The 23,035-nt window shown below is 31.8% G+C and overlaps 1 protein-coding gene across 1 annotated transcript; it reads right to left on the reverse strand.

Moving 5' to 3' along the window:
- Positions 1-2,532: 2,532 nt before the first annotated feature.
- Positions 2,533-21,771, reverse strand: LOC143042680 (phosphoglycerate kinase 1-like). The gene is made up of 12 exons (XM_076215108.1): positions 21,589-21,771; positions 17,277-17,327; positions 14,424-14,576; positions 13,424-13,568; positions 12,395-12,498; positions 9,362-9,481; positions 6,866-6,980; positions 6,242-6,421; positions 5,796-5,872; positions 5,441-5,541; positions 3,909-4,007; positions 2,533-3,192 (listed from the first exon to the last, which is right to left on the reverse strand). Exons 1-12 carry the CDS (start codon positions 21,648-21,650, stop codon positions 3,152-3,154), a joined length of 1,248 nt encoding a protein of 415 aa, XP_076071223.1. The 5' UTR covers positions 21,651-21,771; the 3' UTR covers positions 2,533-3,151.
- Between the last annotated feature and the right edge of the window lie 1,264 nt (positions 21,772-23,035).

Raw genomic sequence — 23,035 nt, forward strand, 5'->3', positions numbered from 1 at the left:
ATGACATCTTAAGGTGGTACCTAACACTACAGGGAGATAACTCTGTAAAATCAGCAGAACGTTTTAATGACGTTGTGTTGTTAAGAGAATATTAAGCATCTCAATGATCAAAATAAGTGTTTGTCAAACTGCTATATAACCAGTGTAATTTTTCTGATTAAACGGTTGGTTTAAATTTTTTGAATTTTTTATATTTTTGTTAAAGGGTCAAATTAAATACTGTGTCAAAATTTGAAGAAAATTAATTTTAGTGAAAGTGTTAAAAGTGAAACATAACAATTAATGATGAATCATTAATTTGAGGTCTATGTATATTTTTTGAAAATGCCTTAATTATTCTGTAATGATGATGGGTAGTCGAGTGATCTTAGAAGTTCAGCTACTGTACCACTAGCCTGTCAATAATAATATTGGGAGTTTTAACCCAGCATCTGGGAGGTGCTTCCCACTGTACCACTAGCCTGTCAATTATAATAATGGGAGTTTTAACCCAGCATCTGGGAGGTGCTTCACACTGTACCACTAGCCTGTCAATAATAATATTGGGAGTTTTAACCCAGCATCTGGGAGGTGCTTCCCACTGTACCACTAGCCTGTCAATAATAATATTGGGAGTTTTAACCCAGCATCTCGGAGGTGCTTCCCACTGTACCACTAGCCTGTCAATAATAATATTGGGAGTTTTAACCCAGCATCTGGGAGGTGCTTCCCACTGTACCACTAGCCTGTCAATAATAATATTGGGAGTTTTAACCCAGCATCTCGGAGGTGCTTCCCACTGTACCACTAGCCTGTCAATAATAATATTGGGAGTTTTAACCCAGCATCTGGGAGGTGCTTCCCACTGTACCACTAGCCTGTCAATAATAATATTGGGAGTTTTAACCCAGCATCTCGGAGGTGCTTCCCACTGTACCACTAGCCTGTCAATAATAATATTGGGAGTTTTAACCCAGCATCTCGGAGGTGCTTCCCACTGTACCACTAGCCTGTCAATAATAATATTGGGAGTTTTAACCCAGCATCTGGGAGGTGCTTCCCACTGCACCACTAGCCTGTCAATAATAATATTGGGAGTTTTAACCCAGCATCTCGGAGGTGCTTCCCACTGTACCACTAGCCTGTCAATAATAATATTGGGAGTTTTAACCCAGCATCTGGGAGGTGCTTCCCACTGCACCACTAGCCTGTCAATAATAATATTGGGAGTTTTAACCCAGCATCTGGGAGGTGCTTCCCACTGCACCACTAGCCTGTCAATTATAATATTGGGAGTTTTAACCCAGGATATATGAGGTGCTTAACACTTCAATTTTTAAAGATGGTTCAATTTTATGCAAAACATTGGTGGTTCTCTCAGGGCTGATTGCCATGAAATAACCAACAGTACTGAATCACCAATTAACCAATGAATCAATGTTCCAGTAATGAAGAAGAAGGGCAATAGAGGTGCTCTTATGTACATGGAAACAGTCCTACTTGTGTACATTATTCTATTTGGCGGCATTTGGTTCAAGGTTATTTTTTTTATTTATTTTGTATATAGTTGTGTCATAGATCAAATTTCATATGTTCAGTGTATGTTCACTTGTGTTCATATGTTCAGTGTATGTTCACTTGTGTTCATATGTCTTTTTATTGATTTAAGCCATTTCGATGATATTTTATAGTGTGTCTTTCCATGTTGTGATGTTGCACTATTGTTTCCAGTAAGTGTGATGGTTGGTACCCAACATTTAAACCAGCTGCATTCGTTCGAATCTGCCCTAAGTCAGGAACCTGACATTCAGTAGTTGTTGTTTGTTCATAAGTGATTGTCAATTTATATATATATAGATTACATCGTTAGTTAATTTTGGAGCTCTTTATAGCTTGGTGTTCTTTGTGTGCCAAAAATAGTGTTGAAGAACATGCTTTGACCTATAATGGTTTACTTTTAAAAATTGTGACTTTGATGGAGAGTTGTCTCATACCACATCTTCTTATATCTAGATATGCCTTACCGGTAAGCTTATTTCAATGTTAAGACAGCCATCCCATATTGATCAAAGCAGGTAAATGGCATATATATATTTCCATCCTCTATTTTATGAAGGAGTTGCCTTGATAACAAACAGTGAACAAATGTTTAAAAGTTTTTATAAAAACAAATTATCCTTACAACTCAAACCAGATATAGTCTTGTTCAATTTATTTTATTGGAAATTTTTGGTACAACCATACAAGCATTTGTAAACCATGATTTTAAACTTTCGATGAACAGATTTTGCTCAATACACAAAAATTGATACCCGCAGTAATTCAAAAAAATATAGACTGGAAAATGTAGATGGGGCATAACAATCGTGAGAATAAACTGGCTCATGAGGGATTAATAAAGTTAAAACAACAGAATAAAAAAATCTAATGAAAACTGGTACCCACAGTAATTCACAAACACACAGACTGGAAAATGTAATGCACCTATATAGGTGAAGCATAAAAACATGAGAATAATCTGGCATGAGAAATTAATAAAGTTACACAACAGAATAAAGAAATCTCAGTTTTATTAACTTTTTTTTCAACAAGCACAGCTAATATATGTTAATGGATAACAAGCAGTTAATATATAATAATTTTCCAAGTAAATATTTCTTGTATTGTTAAGTTTGACTATGACTGAATAAACTTGAAGTTTGAAGACATAAAATCAATGATTTGCTGTCTGAACCAATAACAAATACTACTCGTTTTAAAGTGCATGCTAAACTGTTTTGAAGAACTATAGGCATGCAGAACTTTTATCAACATGAATAAAAAATAAATAAAAAAGCTTAAAAATCAGTAGATTTTCGTTTATAAAGTAAATGCAAATGAATTTGTTTATTTGGACCACAGTTAAGGAAAACAGAACTTTAAAATTAAATACAATAACATTGGAAAATCAAATCAAAACTCTAGTATGAGGAATTGCAATAATCATATCATAACAACAACAAACAAAAACAAAAAAATACTGGAGAATGTGAAATAAATATGAAAACTATATCTTTTCTTAGCACTTATCATGTTTAATACTTTACTTTAAAATCATCCCTACCATCAATTAACATTTACAAAGTACACAAATTAGTTTAAAAAGTTTCTATGTAGGATTTGTTCAATTCTATTATGCGTCTGATAATGCTGCTACGCCTGGTAAAACTTTACCTGCAAAAAAATACAACAAGTTCATATTTCGTCTTTAATACATGATAATGGATCACCAAAAACACTTAAATTTCTTTTCATTTTACTTAATTTTGAATATCAGACTTTATACTTTTTTTAAGTAAACTTTAATTATTAATTCTTTTCCATTCAAAAATATGATTAGTACCCAATGTGAAACAGGACATCCTTTCCTTTCTAGAGTACCTTATATTGATATCTGATTGTGTAAATAATTGCATTAAAGAAGGCTTTTCACCTGACTTGAGTCAAGATTTTTAAGGGTTGTCTTTGTTGATGTGGTTCATTTTAAGTGTCTCTTTCTGTTTTTTGAATATATATTAGAACGTTGGTTTTCCTGTTTGAATGGATTTACACTAGTCATTTTTGATGCCCATTACAGCTAGCTGTTTGGTGTGAGCCAAGGCTCAGTGTTGAAGACAGTACTTTGACTTAAAATGGTGTACTTTTACAAATTATGACTTGGATGAAGAGTTGTTGTCTCATTGGCACTCATACCACATCTCATATCTGTTTATATAAAAGGGGTCTATTTAAATTGAAGGGATTTTGTCTTTTAATCTGTAAAGTCTGCTGGATTCTGATTCCATACTAAATGTAATAAATACAATATTTTCATCAATTTATAGCATTTTTTTCATATTTAAAATTTTTAAAATTTAAAACAATTTATTGTCAATCCTTTTTAATCTCACCTTCTAACAATTCTAAACTAGCTCCCCCTCCAGTACTAACATGGCTGACTTTATCTTCTGTGTTGTATTTAGCTGCACATGTAGCAGTGTCACCACCCCCTAAAAAAGAAACAAAACATTTGCATACAGTTTTTTTCAAATTTTTGTAATTTGTCCATAGTACATAGATACCATACTAAAGCACTCTCCATGAAATTGGCATTAAACACTAAAAGATAGAAAGATCAAACCATAGGGAACATGTGTTCTAAGTTTCAAGTTGATTGGAATTCAACTTCATCAAAAACTACCTTGACTAAAAATAGTAAGCTGAAGTGGGACAGACAGACAGACAAACAAACAGAAGCACAGAACGAAAAAAATTATGCTGCTTAGTACTGATATGAACCTTAGCCGTTTGTGTTTTTAAAAAAATTGCAATTTAATTTCAAAATTTATTCAATATAAGGGAGGTAATTAGAAGTATCAAAAAGATTAGTATGTAATGTAGTACATATAATTACATTTGAATATTAAAATATGAGCTAATGAAATGAATGTTGCATCTCCATACCATTTTGCATAATTTCTTACTTAAGTTCAGCATTTAATTTAGACTGTATATGTTAATCAAAGGGAGATAATTCAAGTTGTTTTGTCAATACCATTAATGGGTATAAAAAATTCTTTTGCAAAGTTTTATGTTTTAAATTGATTCAATTCTGTCCTTTTGTTGATTTAATTTTTTAGTAACAAATTTTTAAATTTAATTAGATTATGAAATGTCTTGAAATGAATTTTCAAAAATAAATTTACTTCTTTTAAAAGAGTGACAAAATGAGCTAAAAGAAATATAAACAGATTTCAGATTTCATCAACTTCTAAAAGTTTGTTTGGAAAAAAGTGATTCAATTTCCTGAATATTAGTCTCTAATAATATCATGATATTTCTAATTTTAATTTTAATTTTAAATTTCAAATCCAAAGGTAGTATCCCAAATGTCATTATGTAAATCAGAATACTGTCTACAAGGTGCACTTAAATACTGTAAATCAAGAAATCAATGCATGCATTTATTATTGAAAATTCCGGAGCGCTGGAAAAGTTGAAAGTCTAATTACTGTGAATGGAAACATTTTATGAAGAAAAATCACTACTGAAAATAGGAAGTTCACTCACTTCAATTTTTTGCATCAATAGATATATTGCAGTTACTTCTCAATTAGGGCTATTCCATTTAAATGTATGTGGGAGGGTAGGGAGGGTAGGAAGGAAAGTTCAATTATAGAATGGGGGTTATGGGTCTTTTTTCAGTATTTGTATATTACCATTATGCAAAATTATCTAAAAAATGCTTCTTGATTGAAGGGATATTTTGAGTCCTTTCCTACCCTCCCACAAACATTTTAATGGAATAGCCCTTATCTACTATAAAAGTCATATTCTTAAAAGGGGCAGATAATTAATGCCCTTTAATATAATGTACAGATTTGGTTATATTTGAATATCTATCACATTGGCAACAGTACTAGATTTTCTTAGATGACCTTACCAATGATACTTGTGGCTCCCCCTTGTGTTGCCTTGACAACAGCATCCATCATAGATTTGGTACCTTTACTAAAGTTGGCAAACTCAAATACACCTGGTGGTCTGTAAAAAAACAAACATTTTAGCAGCCATGGAACAATGACCATCATCTTATTTACAAGTTTTATGTTTAGCTTCTCCAAAATTTAACACATGAGGGAAGGTTGGGAGCATGGGAGGTAATTTGATTTAATATCTTCATTGCCAAGTACTAATTTTTATCAAAAAATAAAAAAAATAAAAGTTATTTTTAAGTTCGATTCTTGCTTTCAAAAATAAATTCTGAAACAGTTCTAGTTGCAGAAAATAATACTTACCCATTCCATACAATAGTTTTTGCTCTACCTATCACTTCAGAGAACATTGCTATAGATTTCTCTCCAACATCAAGACCCTAAAACAAAGAAATTCAGTTTATTTTATTGATTTAGAAATCTGTGATTTCTGACTTTCTTATTAATTATGTCATGAAAGTTGGTCAGGAAGGCAACATAACTTGTTTTTCAAATCTCTTTTATTAGGAATGTTGGCCAGGTGGAAAAATATTCTTGACAGACAACATCAGTGTATCACAGTACTAGGATTGCTGTGCACAGTCATTTGTGGATTTTTCAAAGAAAACCAAATCTACTGAATACATTTTTTTTTATGGATTCCATGGCTTAAAGTCTGCTCCAAACAAATGACAAATACAGGGATTTAATCAGACCACCACAAATACCAGATTCTAATGTTGAAATGACCAGTCATACTTAAACCTCACCATACTTCCAGCAGGGATACCAGATTCTACAGTGGCTTGTCCCACAGCAGCATTTTCAGCAAACTTGTCCCCTGTTACAACATCTACTGGTAAGGTAATGGTGACGTTGTTAGCCTTGGCTTTATCTACCAGTTTCTGTACAATCTTAGCACCTTCCTCATCGTACAGCGAGGAACCAATCTAAATTATAGAATTTCATAGTGGCCAATTCAAATTATTTTTCCTGTAATACATGCCTTTTCAACTGTTTACTTTCAATGCTTCAAAGTGCTTTATTTGATCTTTCCATTTAAGTTTAGTCTTGTGCATATCTGCACAAACAGTCATGCCTCCTCAAACTATCATTCAGTACTTTTGGACTCTGATTTTTTTTTATTCAAGAGTCACTGATGAGTTTTTACAGATACATTTTTTTTTAAGCCTGGTACCTACTATAAATTATATATTTTATATCTGAACTGAAAAAATGTGTAGCTATTTGTACAGTATCATACATGTACCCCCTTATTATTTAGAACTTTAAGAAAGGTAACTCTTCCACCAATGATCATTTCATTCACTTTATCGTGTGAGTGTGTGTATGTATATGTCTTGGTGTGTATGACAAGGTGTACTTTATCATACCTCCATATTATTTAGTACTTTAAGAAAGGTAAATGCCATGCCTCCTCCGATGATCATTTCATTCACTTTATCCAACATATTTTCTATTAACTGGATCTTATCTGCTACCTTGGCTCTGAAACAAAAAAAATATGTATCTTAATAAATCTAATAGATGAAGATTTATATTCCTTGAACATTTTCCCTTCAAAAAGGTAATTGTAAGTCCTCTGCTAGAATCTGGCTCCATGTATGAATTAATAACGCTGATCAACTTTTAATAAACATAAGTGGCTAAGTATTCAGTAAAGTGCTGTTTCAATGGGTGTCCCAGAAAATGCATTTTTTTCATATTTTAAATTATTTTGAGTTTTAATGCAGGTAGCTTATTCAATTCACTGTATGATGAAGAGATAATATAAACAGTCTCATATGAAAAGTTTATTGTTGAATAAAGTATTTTATAAATGAAGTGTTGAATTCCCTATTTTTTGCATGCTTATTTTGTGACATGGTCGAATGACCCAAAATCAAAATTGTTTTATTAACCTTTTTGTATGAATGGCAACTAGGTAAAAAGGATTTTCAGGTAATACAATAGGGTTGGCAAGGTTAAGGACACTAAAACAAGAAAAATCATCGAAAAATAAGGATTAAAAACAATTTTAAATGGTAACGTTGTCGGACTAACATTTTCTGTCTTCTTCCTAAGTGAAAATGAAATATAAGTTATGTAACAATAGAGGGCAATTAAATGCACAAAATATCTTGAGGCTTGAGCTTATTAACTAAAATGTGATAATTCATCATGAAGTTACAGCAGAAAGTTTTATTTTTTTCAGGAATTGTCATTAAAGTTTACTCTTGAAAAATCAGTCCAACCGTTACGGACGAAAATTTCAATTTTCATTTGCAAGTTGCCAACTCAGTTTAAGTTTTTTTTAATGTTTATGACAACAAATTTTACGACAATCGCGATGCACATACGGTATTGCTGTCAACTGTTCCTTTTTACTTGAGGTCAACGACATCGAAGGGGTGAACGCTCTTTCTGTCCAACCAAGAGATGGAAGTTACATCCGAATAAATGTTACGTCCAACGTCCAAGATATTCTCTAAAATGGCTACCACAAGTCACAGAATCAATTTCGCTTCCACTTTGACAATTACTTAACCTTAAATACTACCGTATATATGAAAAATAAAGAAGTTTTAAACTGTTGACAGTCTAAATTTGACATAATTTTGAAAATTAGGACGTAACAAGAGTCCATTAATTTTCTGTTGGACGAACCTTAGGACAAAATCTTCTAATGTCGGACGTAACAGCTTTTTAAAAGTAAAAAGAAACTTGTTAACAACTAACAAGTCCACATAAATTTAAAAATAGTTCTCAGACCCTTCATAGTCTCTTCTTAAGAGGTGCCCATTTTTAAATTGCCATTAGAATCAGTAAAATAATGAATTCTGTCCTATCTTTGTCCGACAGGGAATATAATCTGTCCTATGTTTGTCCTACAACAGATGAATTCTGTACGCTGTTCATCCAACAGTTTTTTATGGTTTTGTTTTATACATTTATTTAATAATGAACCATTTTACCTCTTGCTGAGGAACACCAGCTGTAGATATTAGTATAAACACCATAGTTTTGATTTTGTTTTTGACTTTAAATGATGCAAATGGAACAAATTCTCATCCAAAAATGTCCCCGTTTGTCCGACATATTTTAAGATTTTTCCAACTTATAAGTTAGTTTTTGAAAAATTTAACAAAATGATATACTTTAATTGAAGATCTTATGAACTGTCAGAGAAAAATTAATATATTTATGAACAAAGCCTTCATATAAAAGGAAAATATTCAATTTTCAATGTCCTGTTACATCCAACATAACCTCTGTCAAACATGCTATTTAGGTCTAATTTTATGTTTTCTGACTAAATAACTATCTTTTTACATGTAAAACCCTAAACTAGAATCATTCTCCTTTCAGAAAATCATGTTATTATGATTGAAACAGCTACTTTTAAAATCATACATGTTGTCACACACTAACAACACTATAATGAATACTTAGCCATGTAAGAGTATATTTTTTGTTTTTATCATTCTTGCATGCACAGTTATTCAATCCTGTTCAAAGCTGAACAATCCTATGAATCCTTCCATGCATACCCCTACTATGTCAAATTCATTAAGCCATGATGCTAGACTAAGGATTACTAGAAATGTTCTCTCTAGATTTACCTTACCATAATAGTTAGGAATGGTTTCTCTGGTCTTACCCTCCCACAATAGCTAGGAATTGTATCTCTTGACTTATCCACCAAGGAGATAGTAATAGTTTCTGCTAACCTACTCTCCAAGAATAGCTAGGAATGGTCTCTCCAGACTTACCGTCCAAGAATAGCTAGGAATGATCTCTCTAGACTTACCCTCTAAGAATAATAGTTAGGAATGGTCTCTCTGGACTTACCCTCCAATAATAGCTAGGAATGGTCTCTCTAGACTTACCCTCCAAGAATAGCTAGGAATGGTCTCTCTGGACTGACTAATGCTTTGGCGAAGTAAGTTAACTCTTTCTTCAACAAGAACCCTGATGCTCTCTGTGATAACTGACATCCAACCATAGAACTGTAATGGAATAAATGAATATAAATTTTACAATTACTATTCACCTGCTGAGTTCCTTTTTTGTCTCATTTGACACAGTCAAAAAGCAAGACATCCGTACTGTGGATTCATTTATTTTCGTTGGTACCAATTTTAAGTGGGGTTTCGTGTTGTTTATTCTTTAGTTTTCTATGTTGTGTCATGTGTGCTGTTGCTTGTGTGTCTTTTTCATTTTTAGCCATGGCGTTGTCAGTTTGTTTTAGATTTATGAGTTTGACTGTACCTTTGGTATTTTTTGTCCCTCTTTTAAGGATATTTGATTTCATGGTTTTATCGATGTCTGCATACAAGCCAAAAAAAAAGTTTTTCTTTGGTTTTTTTTTTCATGGGTCACCTGTACCCATGAAATACACGAAAACTAGTACCACACAAAAATAATCAAACCAGATTATGCTGTTTCCAGTGTTGGCCGCAGCAGCAACTTTGTCATCAGTGTATCAGCTTATGATTAGTAAAATTGTGACTGGAAATGTTGAATGTGTCAAAGAGCAGAAAACAGTCGAAGGTATTAAGTTGTATTAGCATTGGCACATCTCATTTCCATGGAAATTATTCGGCCCCATCCCCTCAGTCATGGTCTATTGACCTCAGACATGGGGTCAATTACATTTGAAAGTAATTAATTACATTCAATTACAATTACAAAATCTTCAATTAAATTACACATTACATTTGACTTTTTTTACCAATGTAATTAATTACATTCCAATTACTTGGCAAATGTAATTAATTACTTCAATTACATTTGAAAGGAAATTTAAGATAAAACATTGAAAACATGCATTTATTCTATGATATGTACATAAGTATTATACATTGCTCTATAGTTATAACAATTAGACAGTGTTCAACTAGTATATACATTTTTGTATTGTGTCATATAACTTATTTAAGCATTTTCCCATTACATTTGACCATCATCAGCTTTTCAAATGTTCCATCAGCCAGTCTGCACCTTTCCGGCCTAAATGTTTTTCCAGCAGTGCTAAATAAGCGTTCAACTGGTGCAGATGTGGCTGGAATAGCTAAATATTGCACTGCTAACTTAGCTAGACGTGGTAAACGTTGACAGTTACTATGCCAATACAAAAGAGGGTCTTTTGACATATCAATACAATTATCTGACAAGTAATCATCCATTTCTGAACTTACAGAAATCCCTGAAGGGTTTCTTTTTCTTTCCACTGATGGGGCTGGCATGAAACTGAAAAGATCATCATTTTTTGCTCGCTTACATGGGGGAGAATTTTGATCACAAGGGGGCTCAGATGATGTAGGGACTTGACTAAGTTTGTCCTTAACAACAGCTAAACACTGCTCAATCTGTTCAGTTTCACACCATCTGGTCTTAAATCTTGGGTCTAAAAAGCTAGCAAGAATATATGCTTCATCCTCTACAAACTGAAACAATCTTTCTTCAACAGAAGATTTCAATGATTTTATCATTTTACAATTATAGTCAACTGATATAAGTTTTAACTGGTGTTTTAATCCAAGTGTTACAGGAATTGGCAAGCTAGCAGTTACAGTTTTTTCACCTTGGACAAGGACTGTAGCTTTGTCAAAAGGTTCAAGTATAGTAACTTCCACTAATGAGGGTGCCACAATGCATACATTTTCCTTTGAAAGTATTTCCATTTTGGAAGTCATCAGGAACAGTAAAATGTTCCAGTACACTCTTGGAGCTCATTTTTAAATCTGATAAAATGTTTTCTTTCAACATTCATATATATAGTGAACAAATTTTGCAAGTGAGATTTTGTCATATGCATTATCCCTTCAAGAATTTAAACATGTACCTATAGGCCCTAGGGGTATATTTATCTCTCTCTAATTAGCCTTATATCTGTTTAACATAACTGTTATAAAAACAGTCATTATATAGTTTGTAATAAAACAAATAGCCAGAGGTTATATTTATTGGTTATTTAAGTCCTTGAATAAAGTTAATTATGTTAAATCAATGTCTTAAAATATCTATCTAAATCTACTAATTAAGGTCAAGACAGTGACTTCCTAGTGGTTTCTTTTAAAATTATGGCATGTGTCTACATTTTTTTTTATCATTCAATACAAAATGAAGAATCTACCATGGTTGTGTTAATACAGAAAGTATACTGTGAAGGCTTTTCTTTGTCAGCTTACAACATTTGTTAAGATTATTGCTTTTAATAATTTTTTGAGAAAACACAAGATTTAATCTTTTGATCCAAAATTTCAAATGTAATTGACTTGTAATTGAAAAGTAATTGTCAATTACAGGCAATTTTGGCTATGTAATTAATTACATTCAATTACATGTAATTGAAAAAATGCTCAATTACACATTACATTCAATTACATGATAAATTGTAATTAATTACAGTCAATTACAATTACATATTTCAATTACCCCATGTCTGATTGACCTTGATACTTTTGCTTGTTCAAGTATTTTATCTTAATTTTAACATTTGCATTTTTACTATTAAAATAACTCTGTTAGAGTGTAGAAATGAAAATAATGCAATTTTCCAAGTTCAAAGAGGGAGAACTCTAAAAGGTTAAGTGACCCAAATTTGAACTCTGTCTGCAAGTTTTGATTCTTAGCATTATGTACAAGTTTGATTAAATTTACATGACCAAACATAAGTTAGTGCAAGGGAACAAAAAAAGGGACTGACGGACGGACAAAAGTTTTAGTTCTTAGCATTGTGTATAATTTTTCATAAAATTTGTATGTTAGAAGCAAACTTGAGTAAGATTGTGCAACAAAAATGAAAGGTAAAGACACAATACTTATTGCATCCAAGTTGCCTATGGTTGGGACATACAAATAAATTATTAACAAATGTGAGTAAATCCTTGTAAGACTTACTTTTTTGCCCTTCTTACCTGTGTGCTCTGTGGGCGGTACCAAAAGCATCATTTACATAAACATCTCCTAACTTTGATAATGAGGCTCTGAATGCGTCTACTGCTGCCTTGTCTGCTTTTATCTATAAATAAATAATGGAAAATACTGAGTTAACCAAAATAAAACAGAAACTGTATAAATAGACATATAGAGATTACTGTACAATATTCTATGATTGAAAGTTTAACAAGAGTTCCCTACTACAACTTCACAAATGTTTTAAAGTGTTTTGTTTAAGTTTACCAATAGTGACTTTTAGTGGGAGCAGGTGTGCTCTCTAAATAGCCTGGTGTGTCTTTCTTAAATTCTGTTAAAAAGAAATATGTAAAGAAATCTTCCCATTACTACAATAAAACTTTGTCTTAAATTTGGTTTCAATATTTTTAGAAAAAAAATCTTTTTGAGTTTTTAAGACTGGGAAAATCACATTGTATTAGAAAATCAGAAAAAAACATAAAATTCATTTGTTGTCATTTTGTTTTTATTAAAATGTTAAATTTTTGTGGATACATCTGACAATGTCTGAAGGGGAGATAATTCATACCTTGAAAAAATATTTAAATCAAATACAAGTATGCACATTGTTTTCAATATAATGTAATTTTTTGTGACTGTCATACAAGTGAGAGGTTTAGCTAGCTATAAAACCAGGTTTAATCCACCACTCTGTACACAAGACAATGCCTGTACCAAGTCAGGAATATGACAGTTATTATCCATTTGTTTGATGTGTTTGAGCTTTTGATTTTGCCATCTGATTAGACTTTCCATTTTGAATTTTCCTCGGCTTTCAATGTTTTTGTTATTTTACTTATTGTTTCAAGGAAGTGGCATTCCAGGTAATCAAATGAGCATATCTCCATACCAATGATACTAATGGCATGGGTTAATAAAAATATAGATTGTATGGGGATGGGCTCGGTTGAAGGCAAATAATAAATCATTAAGTCCTTGCTTTTTCTCATGAGCAAGGACAGACAACTCTGAATGGAAGATTGTGTTTATACTTTGTTCCCTTCTGCATCTACACCTTTTCCTTCTTCTTCAACATGAAATCTGAGATTCTCAAGTAACAACACTGTCCCTGGGGCAGGGCTAGTACAAGCTGCTTCAACCTCTGGTCCAACGCAGTCTGATAAAAATGTTACTGGTCTTAAAAAGAAAGGGAGACAATTAAAACATAGTAGAAGATAAAAATGGGAGATAACTCAATATATTTAGAACATGAAGTTTGTCATCTTAGGTAGTAAAACCTACTGTCATATCCATTACCTGATGTGATAAACTCAAATATTTTTTTATAAAAACAGAATTTTTTATTTTTAATTTCTACAATTTGTTCAAATTTTATATTTTTTCCTTATTTTGAAAATAAGAAGATGTGCTATGCCCAGAGACCAACAACGTCCCAAGTCAGGAGGCTGTAATTCAGTGGTTGTCGTTTGTGTATGTGTTACATATTTGTTTTTTGTTCATTTTTTTTTTTTTTTTTTTTTACATAAATAAGGCCGTTAGTTTTCTCGTTTGAATTGTTTTACATTGTCTTATCTGGGCCTTTTATAGCTGACTATGCAGTATTGGCTTTGCTCATTGTTGAAGGCCGTACGGTGACCTATAGTTGTTAATGTCTGTGCCATTTTGGTCTTTTGTGGATAGTTGTCTCATTTGCATTCATACCACATCTTCTTTTATATATAGAACTAAGGTAACCTTATGTAAGACAGCAATCGCTTTTATCAGCAATCCCATATCTCACAGCAAGCAATAAAAGGCCCCAAAAGGACAAATGTAAAAACAAAAGTATGATATATAGCAACAAAACACATCGGACAGGCACATACAGAATATGGCAACATTTAACATGTTTGATGGCGCCAAACCCTCCCCATTCCTGAGATATTTAATAACTTATTTTTTCGAGCAACAACCAAACATCTAGATTCATCTCACACTTACAACTTTTTCCATGAGACAGCACCCCAACAACCAAATTTATCTCATACTTACTTCCCAAGAAGTTTGTCTAATTCTCCTTTGACAGGCGCCATCGAATATTTGTCTTGTTTTCTGCCATCAGGTCGTCCAAGATGGCTCATCAATACAACAGACTTTGCACCATTGTCCAGGGCATATTTAATAGTTGGTAAAGCCGCTGTGATTCTACAAGTAAATTTACAATTTACAATAAAAGTGCATGTATCATTACATGTTTGATAGACTGCAAGCATGGCAAGTTATAAAAGTGTATAAATACCCTTGAATTACATAGATTTTTTTTTTACATACTTGATTCGCATAAGGATTTTTCAATTAAAAAAAACCATCAGATTTTAAGTATTAATGCAATTGTGAAATGAATATTTCATCAATGAAATGCCAGTCAGATATTCTCATGAATATCCTTTTTATATTAGATACAAATTTTGTTAAGTTTGATACAGTTTTTTCCTAGACAAGACATTTCAACTGAGGCACTACACAGGCATCAAAAGGCGTCATTAATGGAGTAAAGGGGGTGTGTCAAAAAGGAATCATTATGGAGGAAAGGGTTAATGCAAACACCAGTCATGCCAGTAGAAGTATTTTTAAATTTTATAAAAACAATGTGTTGTGCTTTTTAATTGTTCAGCTTTTGATAACTGTAGGTTACAATGTTTTTCATTTCATAATAGAAATAAACCCAACACGTTGAAGTTTTTCATGACTAAGTGAATTCCAAAAAATGCACAGAAATAAATGAACTATGTAAACTAATTACATGTATTAAGGAGGTCAATAAAAAATAGAACTTTTAAGATTGATCAATTGTGAATTCCTCTATCTACTTTTGTACATTGTTTAATGTTAGAGGTTTGGAAACAGTAGCAACCACAGAAACATACAAATAAGAAGCAGTCCATCACTGAAAATCAACATACCATACATAAGTTCACGAATTCAAAATAATTCGGAATACTAGGCATTTTACTTAGTAAAAAAAGGAAGGAACCAGAAACAAAATGAACCACATAAACCACAAAACATATTTATAAAGAAAAGCTTGATCCACGGACACTTTATAAGCAAGTAAACTTTATGAACGAATCTACCTAGATTTACAATTCCCAAAATTGCGGCGATCATACACTTACCCTATTACCGACGCAATTAGAAGCAGTACTTCCCTTAGAGCAAAGCCAGTGAATTGGTAAGGGATGGCCAATGGGGTGTTGTCCAATTTGGAAATGAACTGACATTTTATGATTTACTTACATCATTTCTTCAATATTACCACTAGAAACCTCCATGAGAACAACTACATAGACATGTAAGAATAGCAGCTAACCACATCGTTAAAAACTTTATTGACCAACTTTCACTTTTAACTATACTAGATTCTTATTTTACTTTCACTTTCTATTTATATCTATTTATATCGATAATGTCAAAACAACCTCTGTTGTTATGATACTTTCAGCGAACAACACAACCGCAAAATTTGTACTTCACTGTTTGATTTCATGTATAATATTGTCCTGAAGATGCCACCCTTTTTGGCGAAACATGTTGACCAGAATAAACTCTTATATGCGATAATTGATGGGTGTTGTTGTCTTTATTGTTTTATTCTATATTATTTATTTATGTAATTGTATGGAAATATTTATAATTATCTCTATACAGTAGTTTGGGTATACATATTGTAAATTGCTTGATATATTATAATCCACATTCAATCTAATTAAAATTAAATCTCTCACTCGCTCATTTTTTAATGCTTGGTCGCTGATTGGATAATCGATTTTGACCTCTGACGTGAAAGTGCATGGGATGTTGTTAGATCTCCCACGCAGTGACCAGTCATTAACAGACTACACAAATGAATTTAATTTTACAGGACATTCGGTCTGGTAAGCATCCTAGCTTTACCAGACCGAATGAAATTTTACCAGACCAATTTTTTTTACATCTAATTGTATATTATCCGACAATAAACAACAAACATATGACTTTATTGTGCCCTTAACTCCTCCCCAAAATGCACAAATTAAAACAAAATGATGTAACAAGAGGGTATATTGTTATGAAAGTTGTGCACAATTGCTCATGAATGCATTTCAGTGAAGAGTAATGTCCCATTTTATTGGATTTTGACAATGTTTGTGAACTAAATATAATTTAAAGTTTCTGTATAAAATATTATTTCCTGTTTCTTCTTTCTTTTTCATATATCTTTTGGTTTTCAATTCTAGTGTGTATATTTCATAGCTGAATTTTGTGATCTGCTTGGATTTTTATTCATTTATTGTATTTAATTGGCAAACCCGGAATTATCCTTATCCGTTCCCAGAATCTGATCCAGTTTTATTTACATTTCCCGTTGTGCCAATGATGGCAGCCATTGTTTTTTTGACAGTCAGATATGTTTTTATTGGGATTTACACATTACTGGTTGGCAATTTTCGGCATAAAGCTAGCATTTGAACAAAATAAACATCGCTGTGATGAATAGTAAAGATAAAAATGAATTTGAGATCGTTTGGCAATTTTGCTAGAATGTTAGAAAAATCCATGAAAAAAAAACACTGGACATTCGGTTGGAATTCAACAAAATTTTACCAGACCGATCCATTATTCATCGGATTTGTCCGACGGTCCGACGTATTTCGTGTAGTCTGATTAAAAAATGAGAGAGTGAGAGATTCAATTTTAATTATATTAATCCACATTCACCAAAGTACCAATGTGATAATTAAGTAAAAACTTAACATTAAGTAAAATCATCTTGCTTTCACTGCAGTGTAAGTAAAATCATCTTGCTTTTACTGTAGTGGCAACATTTTGAACACTATTTCTACATCTTTTATAATGATATATTACCTCTGTGTGTTTGTAACTTTTCCTTCTTTCAATGGAACATTAAAATCAACACTGTAAAAATAAATTATAAAAAGTTAAATTAATGACCTACAAAATTAATTTTTGTCTGTCTGCTTTAGGGAGCTACCATTTGATTTTTATGGGGGGGGGGGGGGGGGGGGGGGGGGGGGGGGGGGGGGGGCTAGGATGAAAAATTTTGTCCTGCATTTTTTTTTAGTTGTAATCCCTGTCCTGCCTTTTTATTTTTTACTCTATTTGGTCCTGCCTTTTTTTTTACTAGTTTATCCTGACTTTTTTTTACACAAATTGTCATCCTGCCTTTTTTTTTTACCAAGTTGCTCATCCTGCCTTTTTTTTTTTAACTCAAAACTCCTTTCCTGCCTATTTTTTTTCAAATTTCATCCTAGCCCCCCCCCCATAAAAATCAAATGGTAGCTGCTTTAGGACTATTTAAAGTGGACAACAATGTCAGGTAAACAACTATCTAATTATTTGAAACAATTGAGGTTTTTAACATGGGTTCTAGAACAATACAGGTGTACAAAAAACCAAATGCATGAAATATAGGTTTGCCTGCATTGTAATTTAGATTTTTTTTAGGATGTAGATGATTCTTTTAATAGACTCTCATGACAGTGACTGTGTCATAAAGCAATTACTATGCAAACAAGTCACATTGAATATCCCCTTACCAAAATACATGTAGTAGCTTCTAGTACATGTACTATCAAGGTCAATTGATTGGCTTTGTAAGATTTCATCAGTAATAAACTTATAACTAGTAGGGTGATTTGGCAGGCCTCTATACAGCAGGATTACATTCTTTTTCATTTTAATACTGGAGTTTGTAGGAAGTGGAGAGAGTTTAGAGAAAGTTGGGGAGAGCTGTCTTGCTTCCTTTCAAGTGGTTTATAAATAGTCTAGAGCAAATAGAATTCACAGGTGTTCCTCACTGCAAATACAGGGATGATTCCACTATATAGTTTAAGCGGCCCCTTAAATCTGCCAGCGCCCCCAAAAATATGTTTGTGAATATAAATTCCCAATTCAAGAAAATAAAATAAAAATCGATATTTCCGGAAAAGTTTCAGTCACCAATTACGGCAACTATTTTATGTAACTTGATTAAAACTTGTTTTGTAAAAGAAATTATTTCATATTTTGCTCTATTTCCTCAAAAGACAAAAGTTTGAGCGTTTTTGAAAATAATGTTGATGATGGACCATTCATGAAATGAGCCAAACCCCCCCACCCCCCACCCCCCCTCCCGAAATACGATGTCATCATTATAAATGATCCAAATAATTTTAAAGTTCACTGGTCTTTAAATATCTTATCAATTAAGTATATATATAACCTTTTGTAATTGCTTTTCTGAATTCGACAATTGGCCAGTTCAATTTGAAATCCATTTGAATCAAGGTAAGTTTTATATAAAGATGATCTGTTGAAAAAATACCAAATGGATGATTTTTTTCAGTGGGTAATATGGCAAGCCGTTTCTTTTGTTATTTAATCTTACTTCAAGATATCTCATAAACTTTATATAAGATATCTTATATAATAGTTCATTAGATATCTTATTTAGTTTGTAAGATATCTTATAACATGTATAAAGTTCATGAGATATGTTATAAAATTTATGCAATATTTTTTAAAGTTTATAAGATATCTCATATAGTTTTCTTTATCAGATATCTTATAAATTGTATAAGATATCTTATAAACAATATGATATATCTTATAAACTATATATAAGATATCTTATATAAAGTATATTTATAAGATATCTTATATAAAGTATATTTATAAGATATCTTATATAAAGTATATTTATAAGATATCTTATATAAAGTATATTTATAAGATATCTTATAATCGATATTATATATCTTCTTTATTATATAAGATATCTTATAAAAAAGATTATTTAAGATATCTTATTTCTCTAATTCTTCATCAATTTATCCCTTTCTGCACCCATTGTATAAATTTTTTTTTATCAGCAAGTGGTGTGTTTGATCTCAGTACTTCATTGGTTAAAATCCGATTATGGCGTCGAATGTTCTTGCTTTCCTCTGAATTTCTTATTGTGACGGCATGAAAAAAGGCGACCATGCCTGATGACGTCACATAGAAAGAACACATCTTTTTGCAGATCATTCGAAAAGAAGGAATAAGTTTGCCTGCATAATGTTAGAAAATCATTAGAGAAACAGATTCCACCACCAAATCTCGTGTAATACAATATTTATCCACTCTCAACAGTTAAATTTTAAATATTTAAAACGCTCGGGCAAGCCTTGCGTTTTAAATTTGAATATTTAACTGTCTCGAGTGGATAAATATCGTATTACACTCGATGCAGTGGTAGAATCTATATATATCATATAAGATATATTATTAGAGACATTGTATAGAAATTATAAGATAATTCATATAATATATCTTATATGATTTTCTTCAGATGATATCCATTAAACTATATAAGATATCTTGTATAAAAAAAATTTATAAGATATTTCATATACTTAATGAGATATATCTTATAAACTATATTTTATAAGTATAGAAGATATTTTATAAGTATAAAAGATATCTAAGTATAAAGTATATAAGATATCTTATTAGATATATAAGATATCTCATATAATATATAAGATAGCTTTAAAAAAAATAATTATATAAGATATCTCATATATTAAATGAGATATCTCATAAAAATCTAATATGTTATATAAGATATCTTATATATTATGAGATAATTTGAGATAATTTGAAATTCGAATAAATAGCTAAACTGCTTAAGTGCCATAGGTTTATGTTAGCTGGTATAATATATGCCTTGTTTACCAAAGTTAAGATGATAGTGCATCATATGCAATGGTATTCATGTATTACAACTTTCCTGGTCTGAATCCAATAACTTCTTCAACCAGTGTACAGGTGAAAGTTTTTATATATTTTCCGTTTTTTTACAGGTTAGGAAAATGATATTATTTCGTTTTAGATTGTATGCATAAAAAATTCCCAATTGGGATAAAAATTCCCAATTTGATGTTCAAGGGACCCATTTGAAAACACCTGGAATCATCCCTGAAATACTGCACTGTCTGTCAAAAGTTCATACGCTACAAGTAGCTTCAAGCCTCACTTTGAAAGAAAAATAAACTTTAAAATTTAATAACATTAATTGATGTGGATATGGATATCCTCTGCAGAAACTTACGAACTTCGTGAATGAAAACAACTGAGACCGAGCATCATTTTACAAGTCCACATCACTACAAAATGAATTATAAGTGGCAGATACAGAAATTTTCATAAGGAGTGGGGTGGGGGTCAAGAGGCACTGACTGCCATTGAGGGGGCCTGCTCTAATCATCCTTAAGTGAGTCCCTAAAGAATCAACCAAAGTTTTCCCACAAAAAAAGGGGGGGCATATTTTTAAAATGATTTGGCTTGACAGTCAAATCAAAGCAAACCAATTGAGCCTTTATGACAGTTTGAACTTTGACTCTTATAAGACTCATAATTGTTAACTAACGTAACGGTACCCAAATTGCACCTATTTGACAGTTTTTTCACCTACGTTTTTTTATGATAAAGACAAACATTTCCATTCTGTGTTATTTTGTAGCTGTATCCTTCTTTATTATATAGGTACACCAATTTGATTTTTAATCCATATGGAATCATAGAAAAATTGGTCTAAACTGACCTCCAAACCATCAATGATTCTGAAATGAGGAGTACCCAAATTGCATCCATGCTTAAATTCGCACTGTCAAAATTCTAATAACAGAGCTTTTGTTTAATTTCTTCAAATATTTTGAACAATTGGATATTAGTCCATGCTTACTCTTTATTTTTTTTTTAAATGGATACTTGTAACATATAATTTGTAATTGATCATTTTAAAAAGAAGGACGTTTTGATGACGTTTTAGTACATTTTGCTTTTTCAGTAAACACTTCACCTGTGGATAAATACTGTGAACGTTTTGTGCATATCTAAATAGTTTTATCTATGTTGAAAGATGTGCATAGTATCAAATCATAAAAATACAAATTGTTTACGGTCTCTAGGAAATCTTGTGCAAGATTATTTTTACTATTTTGGCTTAATAGGTGCAATTTGGGTACCGTTACGTTACATACGTATTTTTTATACGTTTTCACCGACATGTGTATATTAGAAACGTTCGCGGAAAATTTATAATTTCTTCGACTTTCACTTTGACAAATGTCAAGGACAGGTCATTTCCCATTGACTGATCTGTGCATTAAAAATTAATCTTGTAAACGCTTACCGCATCAACACACGTTTATCTTTAAGGTCCAATGCATCTATAGCGAGTTTGTTCAATGCCATTTTAGTATTTCTTAGTAAGGTTGACAAACAATATTTCCTTTTTCTTTCTCTTACAAGCCGGCAAAACCTTCCAAAATTAAAGATTCAGTGCAAGAAAGACAACTCTACTTTTCCCCGTCAGAAACAAGTTGCTTTTAAAAAGCGTGTACTGAGAGCTGATGTGTCCGTTCAGATGAAAGTGATAGATGAAAGAAAACAGGTTTATAAATTTGTTTTTAATTTAGCAATATGTTATGTCCCTAGGTCAGATCATATTTCACTGAGGCTAACTTCGATAAAAAGGGAGAGGTGGGATCTACTGAAAGTTCACCGTGAGACTTATTTAAGACCTATAATTTAATGTTACCGTGATAATCACTCAGTGAGTGATTATCACGGTAACATTAAATATTGTCTGTCGGACAGAATTTCAGATAACATTCTATCCACAGACACTATTTTACAATGAAATATTGCCCAGGACAACATTTTTTTTATGAAATGGTGTCCTTGTTCATGAAATCTTGTCACCTCCTTCTGGACAATATTTCACTATGAAATTCTGTCCATGACAATACTGAAATCAATACTGCACAATGAAATATTGTCTGCGAACAATATTTCTTGGGGGACATGATATGTTCACTGTGAAAGAATATCCATGAAAATATTTCTTCCATCAAATTATTTATTAAAAAAAATATATTAAAACATAGTATTTTCTCATTTTCAAAATTTTGTTTTGGAAAGCTACTTGTCACGGTAATTAAAACATTCCCTTAGGTTTGAAGTTTGCTTCAAAACCATTAATTTAAGAAAATGGATGAGGTTAGGGGGGTAAAAAGTCTTCAAAAACGTCAAAAGAAGGAAAAATAACGATTTTTGGCCATCATTTCTTAAAATTTAATAGCGTGCGCCTACGTGACCCGGAAAAAAATAGGCGATTTAGAAAGCAAAAACAGTTCTCATGACATTGGAATAAAAAAAATACCTGGGTCACGTTGTCGCAGGCACTAAAAATAAAAATTTGTTGTCAAATCACCTGCAAAATGAATAATTATTACAATATTAACAGAAAGTTACCCCCCCCCCCCTCGCCTCACTCAGTTGCAAAAGTTAGTGGTTTTGAAGTTTTATAATTATCCAAATAAAGTAAAACTTCAAATCTTAGGGAATGTTTTAAAATAATAAGTAGCTTTCCAAAACAGAATTTGAAAAATGAGAAAATAGGGGGGCCAAAAACAGGCCTTTTATATTACATTGTACGCTGAACATTATACTGTATCGATATATTAACGGTAATGTACAGAACATCCAAACGTGATGATGTACTAACTCTAATAGTATTTGAATATACTAGATCAGCAGATCTTTTTCAACGATGTTTTAGAATTCCAGGAACAATT

Source organism: Mytilus galloprovincialis, chromosome 8 (genome assembly GCF_965363235.1).
Source record: "Mytilus galloprovincialis chromosome 8, xbMytGall1.hap1.1, whole genome shotgun sequence".
NCBI lineage: Eukaryota > Metazoa > Mollusca > Bivalvia > Mytilida > Mytilidae > Mytilus > Mytilus galloprovincialis.

Bases quoted from the DNA above. Each gene is read 5' to 3' on its own strand.
- LOC143042680 (XM_076215108.1), bottom strand. From the start codon at position 21,650: ATGGCATTGAACAAACTCGCTATAGATGCATTGGACCTTAAAGATAAA. The intron at 6,981-9,361 runs GTAAGTCTAGAG...TTTTTGTTTCAG, and splicing joins TTCCTAGCTATTCTTGGAGG to AGCCAAGGTAGCAGATAAGA. The intron at 4,008-5,440 runs GTAAGGTCATCT...TTTCTTTTTTAG, and splicing joins GGGAGCCACAAGTATCATTG to GGGGTGGTGACACTGCTACA.